This window comes from Sinohyriopsis cumingii, chromosome 5, assembly GCF_028554795.1.
Source record: "Sinohyriopsis cumingii isolate HCF-2022 chromosome 5, ASM2855479v2, whole genome shotgun sequence".
Lineage (NCBI taxonomy): Eukaryota > Metazoa > Mollusca > Bivalvia > Unionida > Unionidae > Sinohyriopsis > Sinohyriopsis cumingii.
In genome coordinates this window covers 138,143,195-138,168,702 of record NC_142965.1, presented here as the reverse complement: position 1 = coordinate 138,168,702, position 25,508 = coordinate 138,143,195, and the positions used below count along the sequence as shown (strand labels likewise).

General features: G+C 37.9%; 1 protein-coding gene across 2 annotated transcripts; it reads right to left on the bottom strand.

The window, feature by feature from the left end:
- Positions 1-258: 258 nt before the first annotated feature.
- Positions 259-15,021, bottom strand: LOC149800345 (uncharacterized). 2 transcript variants are annotated; one of them, XM_089959956.1, is made up of 8 exons: positions 14,814-15,016; positions 12,167-12,287; positions 9,547-9,606; positions 8,924-9,043; positions 6,288-6,489; positions 4,853-4,942; positions 3,342-3,440; positions 259-1,828 (listed from the first exon to the last, which is right to left on the bottom strand). In XM_089959956.1, exons 2-8 carry the CDS (start codon positions 12,283-12,285, stop codon positions 1,436-1,438), a joined length of 1,083 nt encoding a protein of 360 aa, XP_089816082.1. In that variant the 5' UTR covers positions 12,286-12,287; positions 14,814-15,016; the 3' UTR covers positions 259-1,435. The 2 variants fall into 2 exon arrangements, with proteins under 2 accessions (XP_089816082.1, XP_089816083.1); XM_089959957.1 differs by lacking the exon at positions 9,547-9,606 and having other exon boundaries at positions 14,814-15,021.
- Positions 15,022-25,508: the final 10,487 nt, after the last annotated feature.

Genomic DNA, 25,508 nt, shown 5'->3' with positions numbered 1-25,508 from the left:
AGTGGGATTCTGTTTGCTGGCAAACAAAATGGACAGCTGCTATCAATGTTGAAAATTATTCATGAAATATTTCGTGATATAGAGTTTCCTGATCAGAGGGTTTTCAACTACAGTTGAGTCGAACGATTACACACATCAAAGGATACATTATTATAAGCTGAATATTTAATTTTCTTACAAATATTCACACACAATATATAAGCTGCTGCATTTAGTGCATGGCTGTTGAGAAAAAATAAACACTGACAAAACAGAAGATAATGATACAATTTGTAATAAGATTTTCTTCTTTTATTACCAAATGAGGAATATTCAAAAGCTCTAATTTTCATCTTACATGAATTTTCCGCTAGCAGTATAATCATGGGAATGTAACTTCCGAGTGTATGTCGATATGAACCAGAGGATTCAATAATCAATATACATTATATATCTATTTAACTATATATCTTTAAATGTATGTTAGAAATGTTATAAATGATCAACAAGTGGAACACGTAGTAAAACGTGTCTAAAACGTAGTTTTCAGCTAAGGCAAGCGAGGCAGAAGTCTCTAGCATATCTACTTTGATACTTTGAACATACTGTAACATATTTCGTAATCGTCATTCATTAACATATGTATTGTAAATTTGAAACGGCAATACAGCACCTGAACTTTTTCATGCCTCCGCCACCTCCTTCGAAAACGTGATGCCGTTCATAAGCACAACAACACCTTTTGTCACTAATCTAAAGAAGCCTTTTAAGCATGCGTTTCAATTATATCCATAGGCGTCTATCTCAGCAGTTGAATTATTTTTTTCTATGTTTAGACCTCAACTTTGTTTTGCTAGAAAGTATATATACTCCACAAATTTTAATTCGTCGCAAAAATAGCTCCTCTGCTGCATTATCGGTTGGCAATATTTTATATTAAAATTTTAAGGCATAGAGGCATGTTTTAGTTGACTTTCTTCTGCAAGGTTCCGAGGCTTAACAGTCAATGACCATGTCATAAGTTGCATTTGATACGGACCCTTCAGTCAACAGACTCAAGATGAAATAACCCGAAACGGTTATGAATACTAGCAGGTCTGATATTTCGAGTAGTGACGTACTTCGTCTGGTTATGCTTCATTCGGAATCATACATGGGATGACTGTTCCATTTCTTTCACTTCTTTTGTTTTCTGTTTTGTTATTCCTCGGTACAAATGGATGTTTATGGTGTAGCTGCATTCAGGAGATTCAGATTGCCTCTGTAATGTAACTGCATGTTTTCTTGCAAGATATTATCCTTGCCGTTGTGCAGGAAAGTTAGTCAAATCTCCTTGTACGTCAGCAACTCTTTGACTTTGTTTATGTCTGCTTTATGCATTCTCATGAATTTATTATTTATTAGAGTTTGGGGATAAATTAATAATTGTGTGCCTGTTGGATATTTGAAATCCGGGCTAAGTCTCCTTAACAGTAGATTGCATGATGATTTCGTCATGATCATCAACTGTCATTTTACCAACTCTGTTCTTTGATTTTCGTTTTCTTGTCTTTGCTTTCACCCCTCCTTGAGCAACTCCCTTCTTCAATATGGGGCCATCCTCGTACAAGTAGACCGCAGGCCATACAAAGTACTTCACATACTTGCCATTCCGTGTATAACTAACAAATCTTTTATCATCAAAATGTTTGCGTCCTTCCTTTCTCAGATTTTGACCGAAATACAAATGCATTTGGGGATTCCTTACACACATGAACCAGCATACTCGAATGCATCCTTGAATATATTTATCGAGTGCAACGTAGACGTTATTTTCATACCCGTTCTTCAGTAATTTTTGCCCGATCACCTATTAGAAGAAAAAATATGAAAATATCCATAAATTACAAAACTTTCTCAAAAGGAACACTTTGAAAATGTATCTATAAACTACAAACTTTTCTCAAAAGAAACACTGTGATGATGTATCAATAATGTACAAACTTTTTCTCAAAAGGAACATTCTGAAAAATGATCTATAAATTACAATACTTTTCTCTTCAAAGGAACACTGCGAAAATGTATATATAACTTACACAGGTTTCTCAAAAGGAACATTGCAAGCATGCATATATAAATTCCAAAACATTTTTCACAAGGAACATTGCAAACATGTATCAATAAATTCCAAAACATTTTTCACAAGGAACATTGCAAATATGTATCAATAAATTACAATACTTTTCTCAGAAGGAACACTAAATATACATCTATAAATGACAAACTGTTCTCAGTAGAAAATACATAAACATGTATCCATAAACTGTAACTTGTTCGCAAAAGAACTATATTAAAATGTATCCATACGTTACATTTTGTTTCTCAAAAACAACAATATGTTTGACATTGTATGGACGGGAAGAGATAATCTGGTGAAAATTATATTTACTTTCACTGTGATTAAAAATACTTTTGTATATATTTGATCGGTTTCTTTGATGAAAATAATCAGGGACTTTAAATATTTTTACTTAAGGTTTATTACAAAATGTACTTTACATCAGGCAACGCTTAGGAAAATGACTATATGTAATTCTATTAAAAATTATTTCGTAATTAACAATGTATTTTTGCTCAATCAAACTGATAACATTTATTCCACATTTTGATAATATATGCAGCCTTGTATACAGTTGATCCATTTATATGCATAGTTGCCTTGAAAATGCTCCATATATCTTAATACACATTTCCTGTATTTTTATATATTGTGAAACGAGCGTCCACACTATGTCTCAAACACAAAATAAGATTTAAATAGCTACATCGATATACTGTAAAGCGCTCCATAACATAAACAGCTAATTCGATTCCATATATAATCAACGTTAGATAAACCAAAACTGTCATCGAGATGCACGGAACAAAGTGTGTCTGAAGTGCGCCTATGTTTTCCCCTGTGAATTTCTGACTTTCGAGCCTGTATCCTAATTTGAAACGGTTTGTCTCAAAACAATATTTTTATCTTCAAATTAATTTTCAAGGTGCGTCATTCGTGTCATGCACACATATGCAGCTGATATCACAGGCTGTGCAAAGAAGAAATGAACATTTTCTTATTAAGGGTTTAAGCCTTTGATCATTATAAAAATTCCTTTACAAATGTTCATATGTATTAAGTGTTCTGAAATTATCAATAGAAAAGTCACATAGTGCGACCTGACAGGATCACCGTACACAAACTAGTTTTCACTTGTAAATATTTTGGGGCATAGAGACTTAAAGTTATTATTAATCGCTATTGTGCCAAAAATATACGACAATAAAAGATAACACTGGAACATGAAACATCATACTCGTAGTGGGAACCATACAATGACTACCTTTGTGATACGTGCAAGGCATTGGTCAGGCCTCTTCCCTCTATATTCATGCAGTTTTTTCTCGGTTTCCTTCAAGACCAATTCATCATCTTTCTGAAACTAATTAAGTTACGAATACTTAATTAATCTTTTAACAGTGAATGAACGTGGGTACATGGGAAAGAGTGAGCGGATAATTATCATTAATAAAGACAAACATAATGATCTTTGATATGTGAGTATTTCGAGTTACATAACGAGAATGATTAGAATGGCTGATGAAAACTATGTCAGACTTCTACATTCTCGTTTCTGGGTATGCCAACAAATCGGTAAAATTTCAGACGAAAATTAGAAAAACTGTTAAAAGGAATAATGCAATCAGCGTGGATATATGTTATCGTCCTCAATTGCAGGTATTAATCATAATTTTACATTTATACAAACTCAGAGTATATGCTTACAGAACTCGTCAATCCTGGCAACAAAAGCTATTTTAACATATTTATAGTTAAATTAAAACGTAATACCAGATTTAATATGATATGTTGTAGACTTGGCCACATATACAAATAGTGATGTACTTTTTCTTTTAGAAAAGATACCTGAAATATCTTGTTCCGATATTCATTATTCCGCATAGAGATACAAAGAGAATTGATGTTCCAAAAGCGTCAGTAAACTGTATTCTCGTTATTTGGCTATTGTTTAAAGAACGTTGCACTCAGATCTAGAAATCGCAAATGAGGGCGTACAAAACAATTAGCAACGTTTGCATTATTTTTTTTTGTGGGCGATAATTAATATTTGGTGATGAAACCACGAAAGAAGTAGGTAAAACAATGACTTATATTCCACGAGCAGCTATTGATTTAAGATGCTTTTGTGGCGGTGATGATAAGATCAGTTTCTGCTAATAAAGATATAGGTATGAACTAGAAGTATTGCTGGAACATCGCGTATAATCATACTATTATTAAAAATGGATACATTGCCTACAAAATTAATCAATACTTGACTTGAAAATCTATAGGGATAACATAACATTTTGAAACCAATTCGTCAACACATCTCACTGTATATATACAGGGCCGGCGCTACCATATAGGCAAAATAGGCAGCCGCCTAAGGCGCTGATTTCAGGGGGCGTATTTTTAAAAAAATATTATTGTTTATAAATTCTGAAATTGATATTTTCCGGGGGGGGGGAGGGGCGCCAGAATCTAACCTTGCCTAGGGCGCCAGATAGTCTGGCCGGGTCTGGCGCCGGCCCTGTATACATAAATACTGATAACCTAATGGGTGTTAAACTTTGCATGGTTGTTAGCCTGCTTTTATGTCTGTTAAGACAATATATAGACTAACAGCCAACGAAATTCATGTCAAGGTGTTGATAATCTGTATCCTTTTGCAGAGAAAAGTTGTCTTTACATACTTTTTATGACCATTCATCTCAATTTTGGCTGTAATGTCACCCATGCATTATTATTAAATTTCGTGCTTACATTATTGCACACGTCTAATAAAATTACCTTGCTAGATACTCCGAGGTATGCGCACATTGCACGCTTGAGCTTCTCTCTTTGCTTTCTAGTAGATTTCAGGCATTCATTGTAGATATCCTTGAAAAATTTGAAAATAATTCATGTCACATGCTTTTTAAACTCTCTCTCTCTCTCTCTCTCTCTCTCTCTCTCTCTCCAACCCAAGGCAATATCAGTTCGAGTTATCAGGATATATTTTACTAAACTGATTATATGCGCTTTAAAATCTATGGAATTTTGTTTTATGAAAGGAGTATTTGAGAGCCTTAAAATACAATACATAGGCAGCTATGATGTTATTTACATTATCGAAATATACACATATGCAATGTTTGTGTCCACCACAGTTCAGTGTTTGGAGAACGAATGAAACTTCATCAGGCTTATTTTTTGTTGTTTGTGTCAATCCTGATTGAGAAGACCTTCTATTTCTGACTGAATTAGCATTGAAACAGTTATCAAGAGGGGCATAACGTCAACAAGATGTACATGTATTCCACAAGACAATGTTCATTATATGGTCTTGTAATGATAATAAATGATTCATGAGAGCAAAACAAGAAGAAAAACTGATGGAATCAGAGAATCAATTAATTGACCAAACATAACTCAAATGATGGAGAATATTTATTTATTCATATGCATGATATTTCAAAAGGCCATTGTACTTTATCACTCGATAAAATAGAAGTAAATTCTTTCTATGATAAAGAACTAGAAAACTGACATAACAGCTCTACCGTTGAGTGAGATGATCTGTTTAACAGGTGTAAAAATTAAGTGGATGAAACTAACATAGGTGTAAGATAAGTTAACTCAGCTCTTGTACTTAGTGATCCTTTGACTAATAATTAATAATGCGTTACCAGTGATTTTCCAAATATGTCACAATTGTCTCAAACATCCCCGTCTCAGGTATTCTAAGGAATGCGAATATTAAGTTCTCTAGCAACCATAACATCTTGCAACTTAAGTTTATGTAAATAAAATTAGTAGTTTGTGTCAAGACAGCAAGTCAAATAAATGTTTCATAAGTCAATCTGATTTTACATGATTTGCAAGAGGGCCTCCCAGTTTGAGGACGGGACTGAATATTATGACTCATGTGTTGTTTTACTGAACGATCTTGTTCTGTGCATATAAATGAAATCAATAAAATTCCGATTTCTCAAACAACAGCGTTTCTTTTCTATATAAATCAATGCTGATTGAGTGCACGGTGACAAGGGTACGTTTGTGCTGTGGTAAATTGTGCATGGTATTGATTATGCCCCTCTTTATCTGTATTAAAGTACATGAACAGGCATTGGTTGATTCTACTTCTTGAATTACTACACGATTCAATAACTGTACAATTTTACAACAATAAAGTTTTCGGTAGAATTTTAAAAACCTTGTACGCACGTTTTGTGCTTATGCGAACCTTTAATATGATGAGAAGATGTTGTATGGACGATTGTTCTCTACATCCCTCTACTTTGGTGAGGTATTCGAAACCATCTGTCCATTCGTTGTCATAGATCTCAGAAAATTGCTCCAGCAGCTTTTCGGGCCTGTTTTCATCGCTCAGGTCGGTAATGTTTGGATTGTTATCTGTGAGCCACACAGCACCAATCCCACTTAACCTTGATCAAACAATTGTATTTATGGGTGAATAAAGTAAAATGTTAATAGCATTAGCTCAAACAAAGGAAAGGTTATGACATGAACGAATAAATACGGTGATAAAAGATTTCAATCCTCATACTGTTATAATTTTGTATTCTATCCTGAAAATTAGAAATATAGACACATTAGGGGAAAAGTTAAAAATAGTCGGCATCGCAATTATCATAATCATGAGGATGGTTGGAACGACTTTCTCAACCTCAAAACGGGACTAAATTGAAAGATCTCATGTGTGATTGGTAGGAATCCATACTATAGACCAACATACGTAATAATTACGAGTTGAGTCCCTCACGAACATCACTGTCTAATCTACCAGACAGATAAAATCAATAATAGCTGTTTTAAACCAATATAGATTAAACAAAACTGTAATGTATATCCATGATGTCGCTTAAAGTTTGCCCTTGATAGAGTGTTGTGGATGGAGTTTCTGCCTTCCTGACTTTTGTCATGACTGTAAAGGTAACAAATAAAAGGTCAAGAAGATGTTTACTAAAATCTGAGTTACAGGTTTTCTTTACCTTTACAATTTCATGGAATTTTCAATTTAAAATGACTCACATCTAGGTCAAATAAAATTTATATATCAAGGGAACTTCCTAAACAAATATTTCAGTCATGGTTCATATTAGTCTTTGGGAACCATATTTTGCAGTTGTGTTTAGATATAATTTGAGAAGAATTATTGAAATTATTCATTTGAATTGCAAAGTGCTCATTGACTAGAAACATTATAATGGAATTAGTGTGAAATGATTCTAACACCTTGTTTAATATATCATTGAAGCATAATGAAATTCAAGACTAGTGGTATATCAGTACATTCAAGACTATTAGCACATCAAAACATTTAGTGGCATTGGAATTCATTCATAACAGTCTATAGTATTGTACCTGTGATAGGCCATTTAGGACAAATTGGGACTTAATTCACATTACTGTAATTGTTTGCTGAAATTTCACTTTGTTATCTACGGTAATAAATTATTTGTTGATTTTTGTGTACTTGACGATTTTACTTATTTCTGCTACATAGTTTAAGCGCTAAAGTCGTGACAAATGAAAACGATCAATGAAACTTTATAGCAGGTTCTCATCCAGCCTCGAAAAAATTGAGACATATTTTTTTCCTCGAAGTATATCAATTATCTATAATGAAACGCCATTTGAAATAAAGAATAAGATCAAGGTATTTTATTATTGTCGCTTTGGACAGTTCCTGAAGGATTTTTTTTATTGTTTTCTTTTGTTTGTTTTTTGGGGGTGGGGTGGGGTGGGCAATTCAAGTTCGAAACAAAGAAGACATTAGAAACAAAAGCAATAATTCGTAGGTCTCGTGAAACTATTAATTATCCCCTTGCAATAGAAACTTAGACAGTCAGACAAATCTTAAGTAATGTGTAAGTCAATGTAAATGAATAGCCAGCACGAAACGGCCGAGAGCGTAACAGTAGCTACAAGAGCACCAAATCATTACAATTTTCCTTCCGCAGTAATGTAATGCATTGCGAGGCCTCATTCTCTTTAACGGAATGTTACTTATCAATTAAATATATTAAACGAACAAAACGAAACTGCAGAGGTAAAAAGAAAACCAAAATTATTTTATTTTATATATTATTTGGATGATTATAATGGACACTAAATACTACATATATGTTGAGGTATACAGTACAAAACTGACGCGACAAGCATAAATAGGATTAAGAAAACAGTCGATAAAAATGAAAATACGCAGAAACGAAATTAACAATTTAGAGTGGTGTTATATAAATGATTATAGTCAGAGTAACTTATATTTGGTTTAGTAAATTGTTTAAACTGAAAACGTCTTCATCGAAACAGCCAAACAGCTAATAGTTACAAGTTTAAAACCATGGATCCAAAAAGGAAACAAAATGACAATAAATCACTAACAGCCTCTTTGACATCAAACAGTTTAAAGCGTGAAAGGAATAATAAAACAGAGAGTAAGATTTATTTAAAAGATGTTATAAATTATTAAATATATCTGCGTAATCGCTTTATACAAGACCGTTCCGGTGGCCTACTGAGTCATACAAAAGACTTCTAACAATGGTATCTTATAGAAAGTCACACAAGCCAAGAAAGACTGTAGCGCGTTTTAGATAGCCTAGTGTAGTAGCATTATTTTAATTTTAACTCGGCACGTGTCTTGTAGATAGTAGAACTTCTGATGGGCTAAGTTATGAAGTAAAAATAATTTCCATTGTGTACTTTCAATAGAACATGTAAAATAGTACACTTTGCAGATAGCTGATACTATTACTTTCTTTTTTTATCATAACCTGTGTAAGAGCTACCGTTTACCGTATCGCTACGTGTGTAAAACTAGCAGAAGAAACATTCCCAGCCTTCACTGCTTACCTCTTCAACAACGTATCCTTTTCGTTTCGAAGGTTTTGTACCTCTGCTTTTAAATCTGCAATTATCATTGTGAACTCTTTAGCCGTTTTTGTGATTTCTTGACTCGACTTGTTGGTGGAGCTGCAATTAAAATTTCTCTTTAACATACCAGTGGAACAAGACAAGAAAAGGAGCAGGCTTTTCGTACAAGAACATAGATTATCTACATTAATTTATGTGGGCCTGAATGTCATCTTAAGCACAACAAGCATTCTCTTTATGTATACGAATTAGTCAGATATACTCCGTTTTCTTTCGTCGCTGTTCCAAAATATAGTGTTAACTAGAAGTTAGCATTCTTTGGAAATGTGCACTTTTAGAATCAGACGAGGATGTATTACAATATAGTGATATAAGCTGGGTATATTATTATTATTATTATTATTATTATTATTATCAATAGTAATAGTAGTAGCGGTGGTGGTTGTAGAATGGGGAGAATGAGTTAAGGGTACGAGTAGCCTCTGTAACTGATTAACATTTTTTTCCTCTGTTAAATAATATGTCAACTTTTCTTTGCATGACCGTACAATGTGCCACCTTATGCTGCACCAATATAAACAAATATATTTATTGAAATCTACCTTGTGCTGATACCGCTATCTCTGCTTCCCTCGCGCTGCAATCCAGTTGATTTGTCAGATCTGTTAGATAATAGGATGAACAACAAAGGTCAAATATAAAACAATGGAATTCCCAATGAGTAAGAGTAAACGGCACACTTGAAACAGAGAAGTAACTGACGTTGTTGAATATCAGCACAACGATTATGAAGTGTTTGAAAGCATGATTAAAACGTGAATGAGGATTAATAAAAGAAACGTCGAGGCAATTTGATGATCTAGATTCTAGAAGACGCGTCCTTGCAACAATGTTACAACTCAAAATTGATCATGCTATGAAACTGGGATAATGCGGCCATATTGACAGAAACCAATGGATGGTAGAGATACTCGTCGCTAAAATGAAACAAGTTACAATTACTGCACAAATATTAACATAAAATGTGATTGAATTTAAAGTATTCGATGTCTTCGCCTTCTCCTTGTATGGTTTAAAACACTAATGGAAAAGTAAGAATAACTTTTTCACACCTGCGAATAGACAGATATTGTGAACAAAATTGTTTGTTTTAAATACGTAGATATATTTTCATCTTGTTCTGTACCATCTTGATTCAAGAAGTACTCAAGAATCGTACTTAGAAACATACTAAACATGACAGTTTGAATTACTTTTTATATAATTGGAAATAGTTTATTCCCATACAATTTTCAGACTCATTAAGGTTATCAAAGCACTACACTTGCAACCACGCGTTCTCGCCTTTGGTATCTGTTATATAAAAAATAATTTGACCGCATTAGCAGCATTCATAAGAAGTTTCATTACAAATCTACCATCAGTATTTACACAGTTTTGAAATCATTATTGATATCGATGCAAATGCTCAACGTCTATAACAAAATCCTGGGTATGCCTACAAACATAAAGAAGGTAATGTCTGTGAAATTGGAAGATCTGTCTTAAACTGTTACGTACATACGTTTAAATCCAACGAGAAAGAGCGAGTTTATCATCCTTTGAAACTGGACCTGAAATTCCATTATTACATAATTGCAACTTTACATGAGTAACAGTGTATTATATTATCTGCGGGGCCCTTGGTGGCCGAGTGTACTAAAGCGCTCGCCTTTACCGACCAGTGCCATCTCACGCGTGGGTTCGAGTCTCGGGATCAGCCAGTTTGGGTATATGTGAAAGCTTTCCAGTACCTTCCCGTGGGTCGATGATTCTTCGCCGGGATTTTCCTAGGTTCTTTCTCCACTAAACTTCTACATATTGAATGTTATATTCAGGATGGTTTCAGATGTCAATCTGCTGACATCTGACAAAGTTTTCTGTAGAACTAGACATACCAGATCAGAAACAAAACTACTTTTCCCAGTCAATGAATGACCGAAGTGCTTATTACTACTTACGGATCTTTTCAATGAAATTCATCTCAACAACTGGTTCCATTATAATGTTATATGACAGCGCATTTATGTCGGCCCTATTTCTTTAAGCTCTGAAATATGATCTTCCAAATAATCGATGTCGTAGTTACGATATTTATTCTGCCAGTGCTTGATAATACGTAGTAAACTGCTATCCACTTTAAATTGACCACCAGTCTGCAGTATTGACAATGTTGTGCCTATTCATGTGGCAAAATAGTAAACAATTTGATTTCTAACGAACGACACCGCTCCGGTGGCCTAGTGGTTAGAGAGTCCGCCTCGAATGCGGGAGGTCGTGGGTTCGATGCCCGACCGAGGCATACCAAAGACTTACAAAAATGGTACTAACAGCTGCCTTGCTTGGCGCTCAGCATTAAGAGGTTAGAGTTAGGACTGGTCGGCCTGGTGTCAGGATAATGGGTGGGACATCATGCTACATGTCTGCGGCATGATGCACCAATGCTAGACATCACTATAAACTGCCACACTGCAGACATCGTAGCGATATGACTGAACAATTGTTAAAGCTACGTTAAAAATCCAAATCACATCACACAACACATCCTAACGAACGAGGGATTTCTCTTCTGCTGTGTCAAAACCTAACATAAAGAAACCTTTCTTTCGATTGTAGGAATACAGTTCAAACCATTATCATAGTTGATACTGTTTGTAATACTGTTTGAAGTCCTGTTTGTATTACTGTTTGTAATACTGCTTGTCTTGTAGTACTGTTTGTAATATTGCTTGTAGTTTGTAATATTGCTTGTAGCACTGTTTGTAGTACTGTTGCAGTATTGTTTGTAATACTGTCTGTAGTACTGTTTGCTGTACTTATTGTAGTACTGTTTAAAGTACTTTTTATTATACTGTTTGAATAATGTTTGTAATACTGTTTGTAGTACTGTACCGATTATAATATTGTTTATATTACTGTTTGTAACACTGTAATATTGTTAATAGTACTGTTTATAGTGCTTTTCTTTAATAGTGTTTTAAATATTGATTGTAGTATTATTTATATTACTGTTTACAATACATTGATCATTATGTACACATGTAGGAATACAATACTGAGCATTATTCATTTATATATTTTATTGAAACTTATTAACCAAGAAAATATCAAAGGATGATTCCCGTTTGAAGTATTTATAATATAATAGGTAAGTTAGATTGTATGAAGTCAATATTTACTCACGGGATTGTATTTCGTCCGTTGTCTTTGTTGTCGATTATTCGTTTATCCGAGATTGTTTCTTCCTTTCCCCTCGGTGTTAACGGTTGGGGTGGTCCAGAAGAGCTGGCACCACAGCCCATAGCTAAAAGAAATAATGACTGAAAGACTAATACCGATGTTTCATTACAGTAACCACAGCCCATAGCTAAAGGATAGATGACTGAAAGACTAATACCAATGATTCATTACAATAACTGTAGTCAATATATAAATAAATGTGTAAAAAGTAGTTATCCCGCAACTGACATGCGTGGGATTTTTTGTGTGGTCGATTTTTGATTTTTATATCCCGTATGTCCTTTTTACATCATAATTTTAGTTTAACTGACATCCATTATGTTTTCCCTATCTTAAATCAACGCTCATATGCGTGCGCTACACAGAATATACACTTTTGTCAGGGTCAAACAGGTAAAATAGAGAAAATAAACATATTCGACATGTGCTTTTTCGAACGTAAGTATATCTAAGCTGTATACCTAAGTGAATATAGCACTAATTTTCTAACAACAGGTCCTAGTCATACATGAGTGCAAAGATACCTGAGTATATGAATGATTTAGTAAATTTTTTATTCGTTAATTTTTTTTATTATTATTATTTTAAACATAACCAATTACAAAATTGAGGACCACATGGTAGATGGGTCAATCATGACCAAATGTGTTATCCTCGTTAAAGAAAATGTATTATTATTATTATTATTATTATTATTATTTACTACCTATGATATGGAATATAGGATATTGGTATGACCTGTTTTACAATAATATCAATGTTCACTAGATCTAAGGTATCTTATGTGTGGCACAAGTGACACACGTACGTACAATGTGATCATGTATTGCTGCACAGCGTTTTAGTTTTCATTTTGGGACGAAGCCTAATGTACCCTATAATTGGATAACGTTCGCGGCTCAGAACCATAATCACGCAAAGCGTCTTATGATAACACAAGTACAACCATATCATACCTAGACATTCCAAAGTCAACACAAGGCACGCCGTTTACCTTTATCACCTTTGCGCTTTGACATTTGATATCGAAAATGAACAGTTAATGTCGAATCAAAGAATATCGATGGGGGGGGGGGGGGGCGTAGGCATGAAAAGGAAGTCATGATGGATGGGTCCCTTGCTAGACATAATCCGTTTGTTTCGTGCTCATTTATTTATGAGGTTGTTTGGGGTGGGGTGGGGGCAAGTGCCTCTTCAGTTTTCTCCCCATTCCTTCTTTCGACACTACCTGACAACATAAAGTAATCACCTACCTCGCCGTGAAAATAAAAGTATGTAACATTACAACTTCTATCTTGCACCGCGAATCCACTATAAAAAACAACTATATTTGTATGCAATGAGCTGTCTCCTTACGCTCACGTGCAGGCCGTAGAGCGCGATTACGGGCCCTGGGGTAAGAAACACATAGGCCTCTCCTAGTTTTTGTTCAAACAAAATATTTCTTTCATAAAATACAAAAGTGTTGATCGGACCGGACCCCCTTACGGTCCCGGGGTCCGTGGATATATCCCCGGTTACCCACCCCACCCCCTTGTCGGCCCTGCTCACACGATTCAAAGAGACTTCCCGAACGCTCCTTAACTACATACACAGCACCGCTCCGTGGCCTAGTGGTTAGAGCGTTCGCCTCGGAAGCGTGAGGTCGTGGGTTCTAACCCCGGCCGAGTCATACCAAAGACTTACAAAAATGGTACTAACAGCTGCCTCGCTTTGGGCCCAACATTAAGAGGTTAGTGTCAGAACTGGTCGGCCTGGTGTCAGGATAATTTGACGGGTGGTTCATCATGCTACGTGTCTGCGGCATGATGCCTCAGTGCTAGACACCACTACAGACTGCCACACTGCAGACATCGTAGCTATATGACTGAAACATTGTTACAGCTACATTAAAAATCCTAATCACACACACACATACACACACAAAACATATACAATCAAAATTATTGGTATTGACCACCTGTTTACCGTGATAGTTTTGTAAGCAGATCATTCTCTCTCTGTCTCTGTCTGTCTCTGTCTCTGTCTCTCTCTCTCTCTCTCTCTAGGGGCCCCGAGTGGCCGAGTGGTCCAAAGCGCTCTCCGTTACGGATCACTGCCATCTCACCTCTGTCTGCGTGGGTTCGAGTCTCGGATTCAGCCAATGTAGGTATGTGAGAAAGCTTGCCAGCAGCTTGTCGAGGGTCGGTGGTTCTTTCTGGGTTCTTCCTCCACCATTATTACTGGCCGCCATGTATAGCCTATCGTGTGCTGAAAAGTGGCGTTAAACCCTACAACAACAACAACAACTCTCTCTCTCTCTCTCTCTCTCTCTCTCTCTCTCTCTCTCTCTCTCTCTCATAGAAAGTTAGTATGGTTGGAATGTTAAAATTAAGGTGAACTAAGGGCATGAATAGGTCACATAAACTGTATCAAATATAACTCTGACATAACCTAAATCTGTGAAATTTTTCCTCCACCAAATATACTGGCCGCCATGTATATTCAATCATGTGCTGAGAAATGGCGCTACACTCCACAAAGCCAAGCCAAGTCATCCTCTATTTCGCAGAGAATTCGATTTAATCTCTTTACTCAGTCACCGACTTACCTGCGATTTTATCTTCTTCTTGTTTCCAACTTTATCAACAGAAAATAACTCAACCCGTTAACTAGGTTTATAACACAACTCGATGTAAACTGCGCCATTCAGATCTTAATTCCTGGTGAAATTCCCGATGTATATACATTTGCGTCAGTGGACGTCACTGCCGTAGAAAATCTCTGTATATACATGTTACGTATATACATGTTACGGGTAGACCGCATACAGCTAAAGATAGTTATGCAAAGGACGTGCTGAAGTACTGACATATACAAGCTGACATTATTTATTGAGGTTTTCTCGGGCAGAAATAGGGCCTAGATTAAGAAATTACATACTTAAAGAAGATTTATTCAGTAATAATTACTTCTGGTACCAAGATTCGCACACACGTAATTATCATTGATCGCACTGTTGGGGTTCAAATGCTAAAAGCCAATGAATTACGATAAGAGTACATTGTGTTCACATACGATATAAATGTCTATTCAGTGGCATATCCAGGATATTTGGACCCCTACGCGGGCCCCTTTGCAAGGCTTACCGATAGATCCCTGTCTAATCTATAATATAAAAAAAAAAATTCAGGAGTCCTATGTTTACTCTTGCCAAGTGATAGCTGCGCCCCTGTGTCTATTTAGCACAAACATAATTTGTTTGCTTTCCAACACCAAGTATTCCATTCATCAACACGTATAGCACTAGTTTACATATAATACCAACATCTGTTTCGTCATGGCTGCGAAACTCGCGACGTCAGCCCAATTATTTAAATACTTTTTTGCCTTTTTATGATTAAAGTTTCTTTTAAAAGCCGACCATCCCATTTTTTTTATTTCCTTTTTTATGTTTGTTTGCTTTTTAGAATGGGCAATTAACCTAGTTTTTTTTTATATTCAGCAAAGTGGCTCAATCCTTGTACAGTATAAAGCGAATCCAGGACGTGCCCAGGTCAATTCAGCTAATGTTTCATTACTGGGGAGAGTAATAGGCTTAATCCTCGCTCAATGATTATATTAGTATAGTATTATAGTAATTAGGGTTCATTGACATTATGACCACGATATCCTAAAAGACTGGCCCTAAGAGTAATATAAATATTAATTTTTAATACCTCTATTCATTGAAAAGTTATTAATATTTCCACAACTAAGTCGTGATTACTATTGTTGTTGTTGTTATTGTTATTATTATTGTTATTATTATTGTTATTGTTATTGTTATTATTATTATTATTATTATTATTTGTTTGTTTGTTTGTTAGTTTGTTTTGTGTGTAAAAAATTTCTGAGTCACTTATTCCAAACACAAATGATCAAAAGCAATATATTTCGATGTACATACTCGTTGTTGTATGCATGGTTTGAACGTAATTTATGTTGTATAACACGAAGAAAATGAAACCTGGAATAATGTAATAGATTAAATGCTGGTTACTTAATATTACCGATCTTTTGCCGAGAAAAGAAAAATGCTCTGACCTCACGTCGTCTAAATTGTTCCCATTTCTTGATTTAGGTCTTCGAATTAAGCAAGTTGATGTGTTTCTCCATTATTGATTTTTTTCATAGCCTACATTATTAGTATACAATAGACATATTATCCGATGATTAGCTGGAACCACGCCAACGATTCTGTATCGTCTACAACCAACCACACTTTAATAGAGTGTATTGTTAATAATCTCCGAACACGCGCTAAAAGATAATGAAGTTATAGCCATTTGAATGTATATATTACATGCTGAAAACTGCCTAGGTGTCCGACAATCAGTGAATTACCACGCTACTTGTCAGCGACGCTTGAAATTAGAACAGCAAGGATACCAGGTGGTGGAAATGTGGGAACACGAGTACGATCACCGTTTGAACACTGATCCCGAATTTAAACGTATCGTAGAAAGTTACAAGTTGATGGACCACTGAACCCGAAGGATAGTTTTTACGGAGGATGGACAAATGCCACATGTTTGCTTTACAACGCTGACGAAGAGAAAGGAGAATAAATCAAATACTTGGACGTGTGTTCACTGTATCCCTACGTGTGCAAATATTATCGCTTTCCTACTGGGCACCCGCAATTGCTGACGGAACACACTGACCTAGACAACATTAGACAGTACGAAGGCTTGATCGAGTGCAAAGGTTTGCCTCCCACCGACGTGTACCATCCCGTGTTACCTCGCCATTGCCAAGGAAAACTTATGTTTCCCTTGTGCCGTACTTGTGCAGAGACGTGTAACCAAGATCATCCTTGTCAGTACACACAGGAAGAACGTGCCTTGACAGGAGCTTGGGTCAGCGTGGAATTGTTCAAGGCTCTGGACAAGGGATACCAACTGTTAGAAGTGTACAAAACTTACCACTTTCCCAAGACACAAAAATGCCACAAGAGCTACGAGACTCAGAAGGCGATTTCGCAGACTACGTGGATGCGTTTTAGAAACTGAAATAAAAAAGTCAGCGGCTATCCTTCCTAGTGTCACTCTAGAATATCAAAAGACATTTAAAGAGAAATACTGGGAACAGGAAGGCATCACTTTAGACCACATCAAGAAAAACGAAGGCAGGCGATCGTTTGCTAAAGTGATGTTGAAATGCTCGTGGGGCAAAATGGCACAACGACCGTGTAAACCTAAGACGGAATAGTTGACGGAACCTTTCCGGTACTTCCAGATGATTCACGACAAAACCAAATACGTGAGAGCCCATTCTCGGCTTAAAATTGTACGAAGCTTTAGAACTGTTAGGTGTTCGTGTGCTTTACTTTGACACGGAGAGTTGCAAGTCAGCAAGACCCTGACATCGAAGAAGACCGTTTAGGAGCCTGGACAGATGAACACCCCAACGAGAAGATTTTAAGTTTCGCTAGTGGCGGTCCTAAAATGTACGGTTACGAATACCGGGACCCACAAGGAGAAATGCACACGGAGTGTAAAGTGAAAGGATTCACTGTCAATTATCGCACCAGTCGAGTGGTAAACTTTGGAGTATTTAAAGAAGTCTTGCAGTCTGGAGAAGATGTAAATTTTAAAGTGACCACCTACGAACAGCACTAGATTGTGCGTTTACTCACTCACCAAATCGTCAGTCGACCCTTAGAAAAACTGTATCAAATCGTGTACCAGAAGCGAGTGCGTCTTCACAAGCACTTCACTTTACCGTATGGACATGTCGGTATAAATAAAATTGTTGTAAGAGGATAGCCTCCAACAAGAAGAATGACTTCGCCACAGCAAGAATCGAGTGAGAGACCCAATGAGAACTCCAAGTTCAAACCATACCATTTTCCGGTCTTCTTGATTGACTATTGTATTGTGCCCGTCGATTGGAAACGTTTCAAAAAGGCCTACGGATAGAGAAGGATTATCTACTTCGAATGTTTTAGCTAGAACAGGATTTATCTACTTGGGACCTGAGAGTGGATCTGGATACTAATTACAGTGTTTCAGCTGCGGCCTTTAGTTACGAATGGATCTATGTATCTATGAAGATTCAGCTATTCTGGAACATAACTGATGGTCTGCACACTGTCCTTACCTTTCTATGGCCTTTCCACCCATCACACTACGGTACATTTACGGCTGTACCTTAGAGAAGGTAGCACCTTTGTCCAGGAAGAAAAAAGGAAGACTTCCATAACTAGACATAAAAAGGAACGATGTACAAGCTTGAGACTTCATTGCGACTAGTATAAAAAGGAATCATGTCCAAGATCGATAGTTCATTGTGACTACCAAGGCCAGGCAAACAAGATGAATCATTTAAAAGAGACATCATTCAAGTTCGGGGATTGTAAAATAAAATTACCTCCCCATAGTGTGACTAATAGTGAATGGATAAGACCCATGCATTGCGACGAAAATGTCCGGAAGGAAACTGTAAGTGTTCATGCGGTTACCATTGTAATTGCGTAACGGAGTTTGCAGTGGAGAACGGTGATGTGTCTTGCAATGAGGGAGATGCAGTAAAGCATCATGGGAACTTTGTTCTCACTACTACCACCACTACACCTACCATAGAAAGTGATCATGTGCGTGTCAAACCTGACGGATGCGAAAGCGATGAAACTCGTGATCGTGGACTCTTTACTGGCTTTCATTGTGGATGTCAACCTTCACGTCTACCACCCCACGGATGTCATCCAACACTGATCAAACTCCTGTCGATGTCACTCTACCCTCATCGAAACAATGCTGTGAAAGAATATTCGTTCCCTGTGCGTTTGCCTGATCACTACGACTCTGAAAATCGTCTTCAGTCGTTCAAAGGAAATTAGACTAAATATCTGGGAGGACCGACAACCGAAGAATTAGCAAGAGCCGGATTTTGCTACTTGGGCGAAGGGGATAAAGTCAAGTGCTTCAGTTGCGATGTGTCACTACACCAGTGGGAACAACAAGATTCAGCATACCTAGAACATGATCGATGGTCTCCGAATTGTCACTACCTACCATTAGTGGGACCGAGTCATTGAAGTGACCTACCATGTCGTTTAAGAAACCAGATTGGCTAGGGGTCAAACGTTGGACACCACCGAAACCAATATTAAAACCCCCATTTTAAAAAAGAATATTCAAACATTACCAAACGAACGGCAAGAGAAGATCTACAAGAAATTTGACAGGCATACGCCAGAGCGAAATCTCAATGGGTGACTGTAGAACCTTTGTGTCGATAAATTCACAAGAGGAAAGTGAAAGAAATCAACAAACGGATTGGATTTTTCTGGATGAAGTGCGCGTTCCCCCTATTATTCTGCTTTAGACCCTTTACATTAGAAGATTTCAGTGACATTCTTGCCCGTTACCCTGAATGGCAGTGGCCAGAAATTACTCACTGTGTTCATTACTTTCGCTCTAGGAGAAGATTTTAAATACAATAATACTGACTGACATGATCGTGGATACTTTACAAGAGAACATTTGGGGTTTGCCTGTGGAGTTGAGAGAACGCCTTTACAGAGAGCTGGTCAAAATATAAGTGAAACGCAAACTCAAAATCATTTCTTGATATTTAAATTTTGCTCTTTTTCAAAGTATAAGAAGACTGAGTATATAATTATGGATACTTTACAAGAGAATATTCTGGGCTTGCTGTGGAGTTGAGAGAACGGATTTACCGAGAACTGATCAAATTTCAAATGAAACGTAAAGAACAACTGCATCCGTTACGTCATCTATGTTTACACCACTGTTACCTTAATGCTATAAAAGGACTGATTCTGATGAAAGCGTTCCAGTGGTCAGACATTGTCAGACTGGTCGTGGGTGAAAGGATTGGTTTGTTAATCCTGTTTGTATGTACTGCAAGGTACACTTACTGCAACGAATTCCAGACGAACGGTTAGAGAGTTACCAAAATCTTTTACACGACGTCAGCGTAGTAGAAGAGGAAACTTCTGAACGGTGTCTTTTGATGTGCAAGTTAGTGACTAAACTATTTAGATTCGCCACTGGAGTACGATCATCTTTGTGCAGAAAGTACACTTATTGTCTCCGACAAAAAGATTTATAAAAACAGGCAACCATGCCACGACCTATATTGGAAGTGATTCAAAGGATTCCGTGGAAGAAAATCAATGCCACTATTCAAACAGTGGAAGATTACCAACACTTATTACGAGAACTGTATCCATTAAATTGGGTTCGACGTGTGACATGTGCCTAAGTGACTTGTTTTCTGGGATTTCGTTTACCAGCCGATTCCTTGTGGACTCAATACGAAAAGTACTTGCTATCCAATGAAATATGAAAGTTGTTCCTTTAAATGTCCACGAGATATTCATTTTACTAAAAGCCTTACGTTTTCATCTGGTTACTTCTCGACATCTACGGGAAAAAAAGATCAGATGTGTATGACGGTGTGTGTGTAGCTTGTGACTTTCACCTTCATTGGACAGATGTACTTGACTGAAAAATTGGGGTTTTGAGGCTTGGACCCAAGAAGTGAACCATTATGCTCGAGAGTTGTAATCCTCTATTCCAACGTCCTAGGAAAAAGTCACTTTTCAACCAGTGTTAGTGAAAGTGTCAGAAGAACCCGTCACCGAGGACAACCCCTCCCTTTAGGACAGGACTTCATGGACATTCCCGAAAGACCATACCGGGAGGACACCTGTGTGGCATTACCCCATGTAGAGTCTGTAAGAACATTACACATTGTCCCTATGACATCTTGGTTACCAAAAACATGTTGTACAGAGACTTGTTTCTATTCCACTTCGTTTTGATGTGTATTTTATCGTTGAACTTAACCATTTGGTTTTTATGTATTTTTGTCTTTCGTGTTTATTTTTAAAAAAATTAATAAACGTGTCCTGAAAAAGTATAATAACTGTTGTGTTTTCTGTCTTCGTGTCACAAGTGACATTCGTTGCACTATGGCTACCTCTGCTGTCTCTGTTCCCTCTTCCTCCACTTTCAGAGTCATTGACGAACACTTACATCATGCCAGTTGGGAGGCTTTGTATCTTCGTCATCCCTTTAACAAGTTAATTGCTGCACCTAGCAGTTCAGGTAAAACCGAATTTGTCAACCGTTTGATCGAACATAAACATCATTTGATCGATCGTCCACCTCAATTAATCGTGTAAGAGTGGCAATCGGTGTACAGTCTCTTGCGAGAAAGTCAAGGAGATTCCATTGTGTTTGTGGAATGCATTCCTAACAAAGACGACTGAATCTGTCTGACCCCAGTCAAACCTATCTGGTCGTGTTCGACGACATATTAAGAGAAGAAGAAGAAGAAATTAAAATGTGGTTTACACGCAAAGGGCATCATCGTAATGCCAGTGTCAATTACATCACTCAAAATTTGTTTCAACAAAGTAAAGCCCATCGCACCATCAGTCTCAATACTCATTATGTGGTCTTGGCTAACTCATGCGTACGACGATGCCACTCAATCTCCTCACGCCTATTTACTCGTCGATCTGAAACCCACTACTCCCGATTATGTGCGATTTCGTACCCATTTGTTTCACCACTAGTGTCAAGACGGAGGGCCCGTCCTGTAAATGTCTCCGTCGTCGAGTTAACCAAAATATATCTATAAAAACCTCGGACACTTTCGTCTGTCTCACACAGCGTCAACATGACGTCCCTTCAGTCTTATCTTCTCGTCAAATTGATTCGTGCCTTGTATGGCACCAGTCGCGAAGTTAATCCACACATACGTTCTCGTGTCTTAAAAGCCAGTCACAAAAAAGTCTTACGATGGTTTACGGTGACAGCACTTCACTTACTGCAAGGCATCATTCAGATTCATCATCAAAACATACGCTTTTTTGACAGAAACAATGTAGCCTTGACCCAACTGTCTGATCACCGCATCGACACTCAAACCGAAAAGCAAATCATTTTGAAACCTGGAGGGAGCGGTAGTCTAGGAGGTGTCGTCAATGCCCCAAAGTTCTACCCACTCCCAAGAAAGCCAAACGAAGCCCAAAGAATAAAAAGAGCAAAGGTGCCAAGACCAGGTCACAACCCCCAAAAAATAAAAGCCACAGAAATAGAAAAAGAAGTTCTCAGAAAAAGAAAAGCCCTCAGAAAACATCTTCTACCCGCAAGAGAGACATTTCTGCCAGGATGCAACCTTATATTCGCAAACCACGACCTGAAACGACGGTGATCGCGTCTCAAGTTCTTCCACTTCTCCGTTTCTGATGATGCCAGCTCAACAGCATTTAACACCCGTTTGTCCTCATTTGATGACACCCTCCTCCTCTTTTGCTGCAGTGGCAGCTGCTCACAAAGTACCCGCTCCCAAAATCTAAGTCCACGAGAGATCGAGTATGTTACAGAGTGAACTAAATTTGTCTGAGCAATAACTGTCCCGATTTAGTCCTTTGCGAGCCCCTTCACGACGCGTGATGCCTGTCATCAAGTTGATACGACGCAAAGACAACCAGTGGCGACGCGCTGCAGTATAAAAAGACCAGAGACAAAGCATGGGTATCAGTGTCTGTTGTGCTCCTGACAGCTCAAAGCTGTCACCTCAAAGAATTACACACCGTCCCTATCGCCATTCTCATCTCCAGAAAGGAAAAAGACAAAAACAGTCTCGTCAGCCGCCAAAGCGCCTAGCCAAGCATCGACGTTACCCTAAGAAAAGACACCGTAGTCCAAACAAAAAGAGGAGTAACCAATGGGGAGGAATCTTTGCCAGTTTTGGAAAACAAATTGTCACCTTTGTGAAGCGATCGTCCAAAAAATATATAAAAGGGCGTGTACTAAGTGATCGACGTTAGTGTGTTTTTGGTAAGTGTCACGGAACCAACAAGCAAATATGTCACCCTATAGAAAACATCCCTCTTCTAAACACAAAGGAAAGAAAAGGAAAGGACTGCCTCATCGTTTAGTCAAATATGGGGACATGTTGTCTGTCCTGTCCAAAGCGTTTCCACCCATGCGGAAAAAATCATTTAAACCGCCTCCAAAGGTGCCATCGATAGCGTTTTGAAAGGCACGATACCTCTGTCACAACACCAGAAATAATGCTTAGGCAAACATCGTCAAGTTATTCGACAAACGGTTCAAAAAAAAAATCCCCATTCGTCGAAAGAAGAAGATGTTGGTCCAAAGCGGAGGAATTTTTCCACTATTGTTAGGACCTTTGCTGAAAGGAGTATTGGGAACCATGTTTGAAGGACTCGTGGGAGCAAGATAAAAGGGGGCTCTAAAGTGCAAATATCTCAGACGTGACTCTTGAAATCGAATGGAAGGATGAAAACTAGATTTAGTGCCTTACAAACGATGGATGTAATACCATCGTTGGCAAGAACAACAGACCCGCATTTACACCCCAATCGAAATTTGACCTACATGTCCCAGTTACAACACGAACTGCAGTCATTAATGGATCGCCACGATTTGTCCGAAACAGAAAATCGCATAAGTACGGTCAACTCTTGCAACGACTGCAACTCTTTCACCAGAAAGCTTTAGACGAAACAGCTCTCCCCACTCTGATAGATTTCAAAACCTTGATGAAAAGTCCATCACCCACACCACCACCACCATCATCCCCAGTAGTCATGAGAGACGTCACCCCACGAAAGCCTGAGGAAGAAGAGGTACGAGAAGTTTTTCAAACACCGTCAGCAGCTCCTATTTCTAGTAAGATTTCAGCGTCGTTGTTGACCTCTTCCCCAACACCCCAACGAGAAGAAATGAAAGCTTGGGTTGAAAAGAAGGGAAAAAGAATGAAGGGAAACCAGAACTGAGAATAGAAAAGAAGACCAAAGCCATTACATTACCTTCGACTTCTACTCCCGTGGCCCATCGGACACGTAAATCCGTTTCCAAGCCACCCTTTCGCCCTGTCCAAAGTAGCATCAGCGAAGAGTGGGTGACTTATTAACAAAAGAATGGAGAATGTGTTAGCCTGTATTTGCTACGATCCATCTCATCCTGCAGAAAACGGTGGAGTTCAGAAATTGTATTATGCTGCCAAAACTCGACTGAAAAGTCTCCGTTTACCTCAAGTGCAAGGATGGTGGCAAGAACAAGCTTCCTACACTTTACACATGCCCATTCGACGAACATTTTCCAGACGTCGCACCCAAGCGGAAGGCATTGATCATCTCATTTGGCCACCTACAATCGCGGCTACACATAATTGATTTTTGTGTCATCGATGTCTTTTCCATATATGCCTGGGTCGTGCCATTGACTTCCAAATGGAGCAGTGAGTTAGTGCGAGCCCTCCAACTGGTGTTGAAACAAAGTGGTCGTCACCCTCTTCGATGAAAAACTGACAAAAGCACCGAACTTCTGAACCAAGCTTTCCAAAAAGAATTAAAGAAACGTGACATGCACTTTTTCACCACCGAGAATCCCGAAACCAGAGCCAGCATCGTGGAACATTTTCAACGTACCTTGAAAGGACGCATGTGGAAATATTTTCCACATCACCACACTCTCAAGTACATCGACATTTTACGGCACCTGGTTTAAGCGTACAACCAATCTTAACATCGAAGCATTGGACGTGACCCCCAAGAAGTGAATCCCGACAACGAAGTGCTCGTTTCTGATCGCCTGTTTGGTACGTTCCCGACGGTAGCTGTCCCCAAGAAATGTGAAGTGTTGGCTGCAGGAGATTGGGTGCGCATCGGCAAAACCAAACGCACATTCGACAAAGATTATTTACCCAACTTGACCTCCGAATTGTCTCGTTTCGCTGGACGAGTGCATGGGTGTCATCATACCGGCTATAAATTGAACGACGTGAACGGGGAGGTGTTAAAAGGAACGTTTTACTTGCCTTAGTTATAACGTGTCACCAAAAAAGAAGACGACGTGTACGACATCGAACGAAGAACCCATCAAGTAGAGAAAAGAAGTGTCAAAAAAGTCAAAGTGCGTTGGAAAGGATATCCTCCCAGTTTTGACTCTTGGATCGACGCTTCGCAAGTCATAGACTATAAAAAGAAGTGGCCATCATACCCTTTTACACAGACTCAGCTACCTCTACCACTACAGCGACCACTCCTTCACCCAGTTCTTTTCTGCAAGATCTACAAAAGCAACCCTTGTGGGTGTGGTGTAGAGAACTTGTGCCTAAAAGGCAAATCGTCTTTTTCTGCCAAATCTTTGTGGTGTATTGTGTCAACGGTGCAGCCATTGCCAATTTGAGTTTACAACAAGGAGCCAAACAATTGTGGACTATTTTATGGAGCTTTTGAATCTGTTACCTT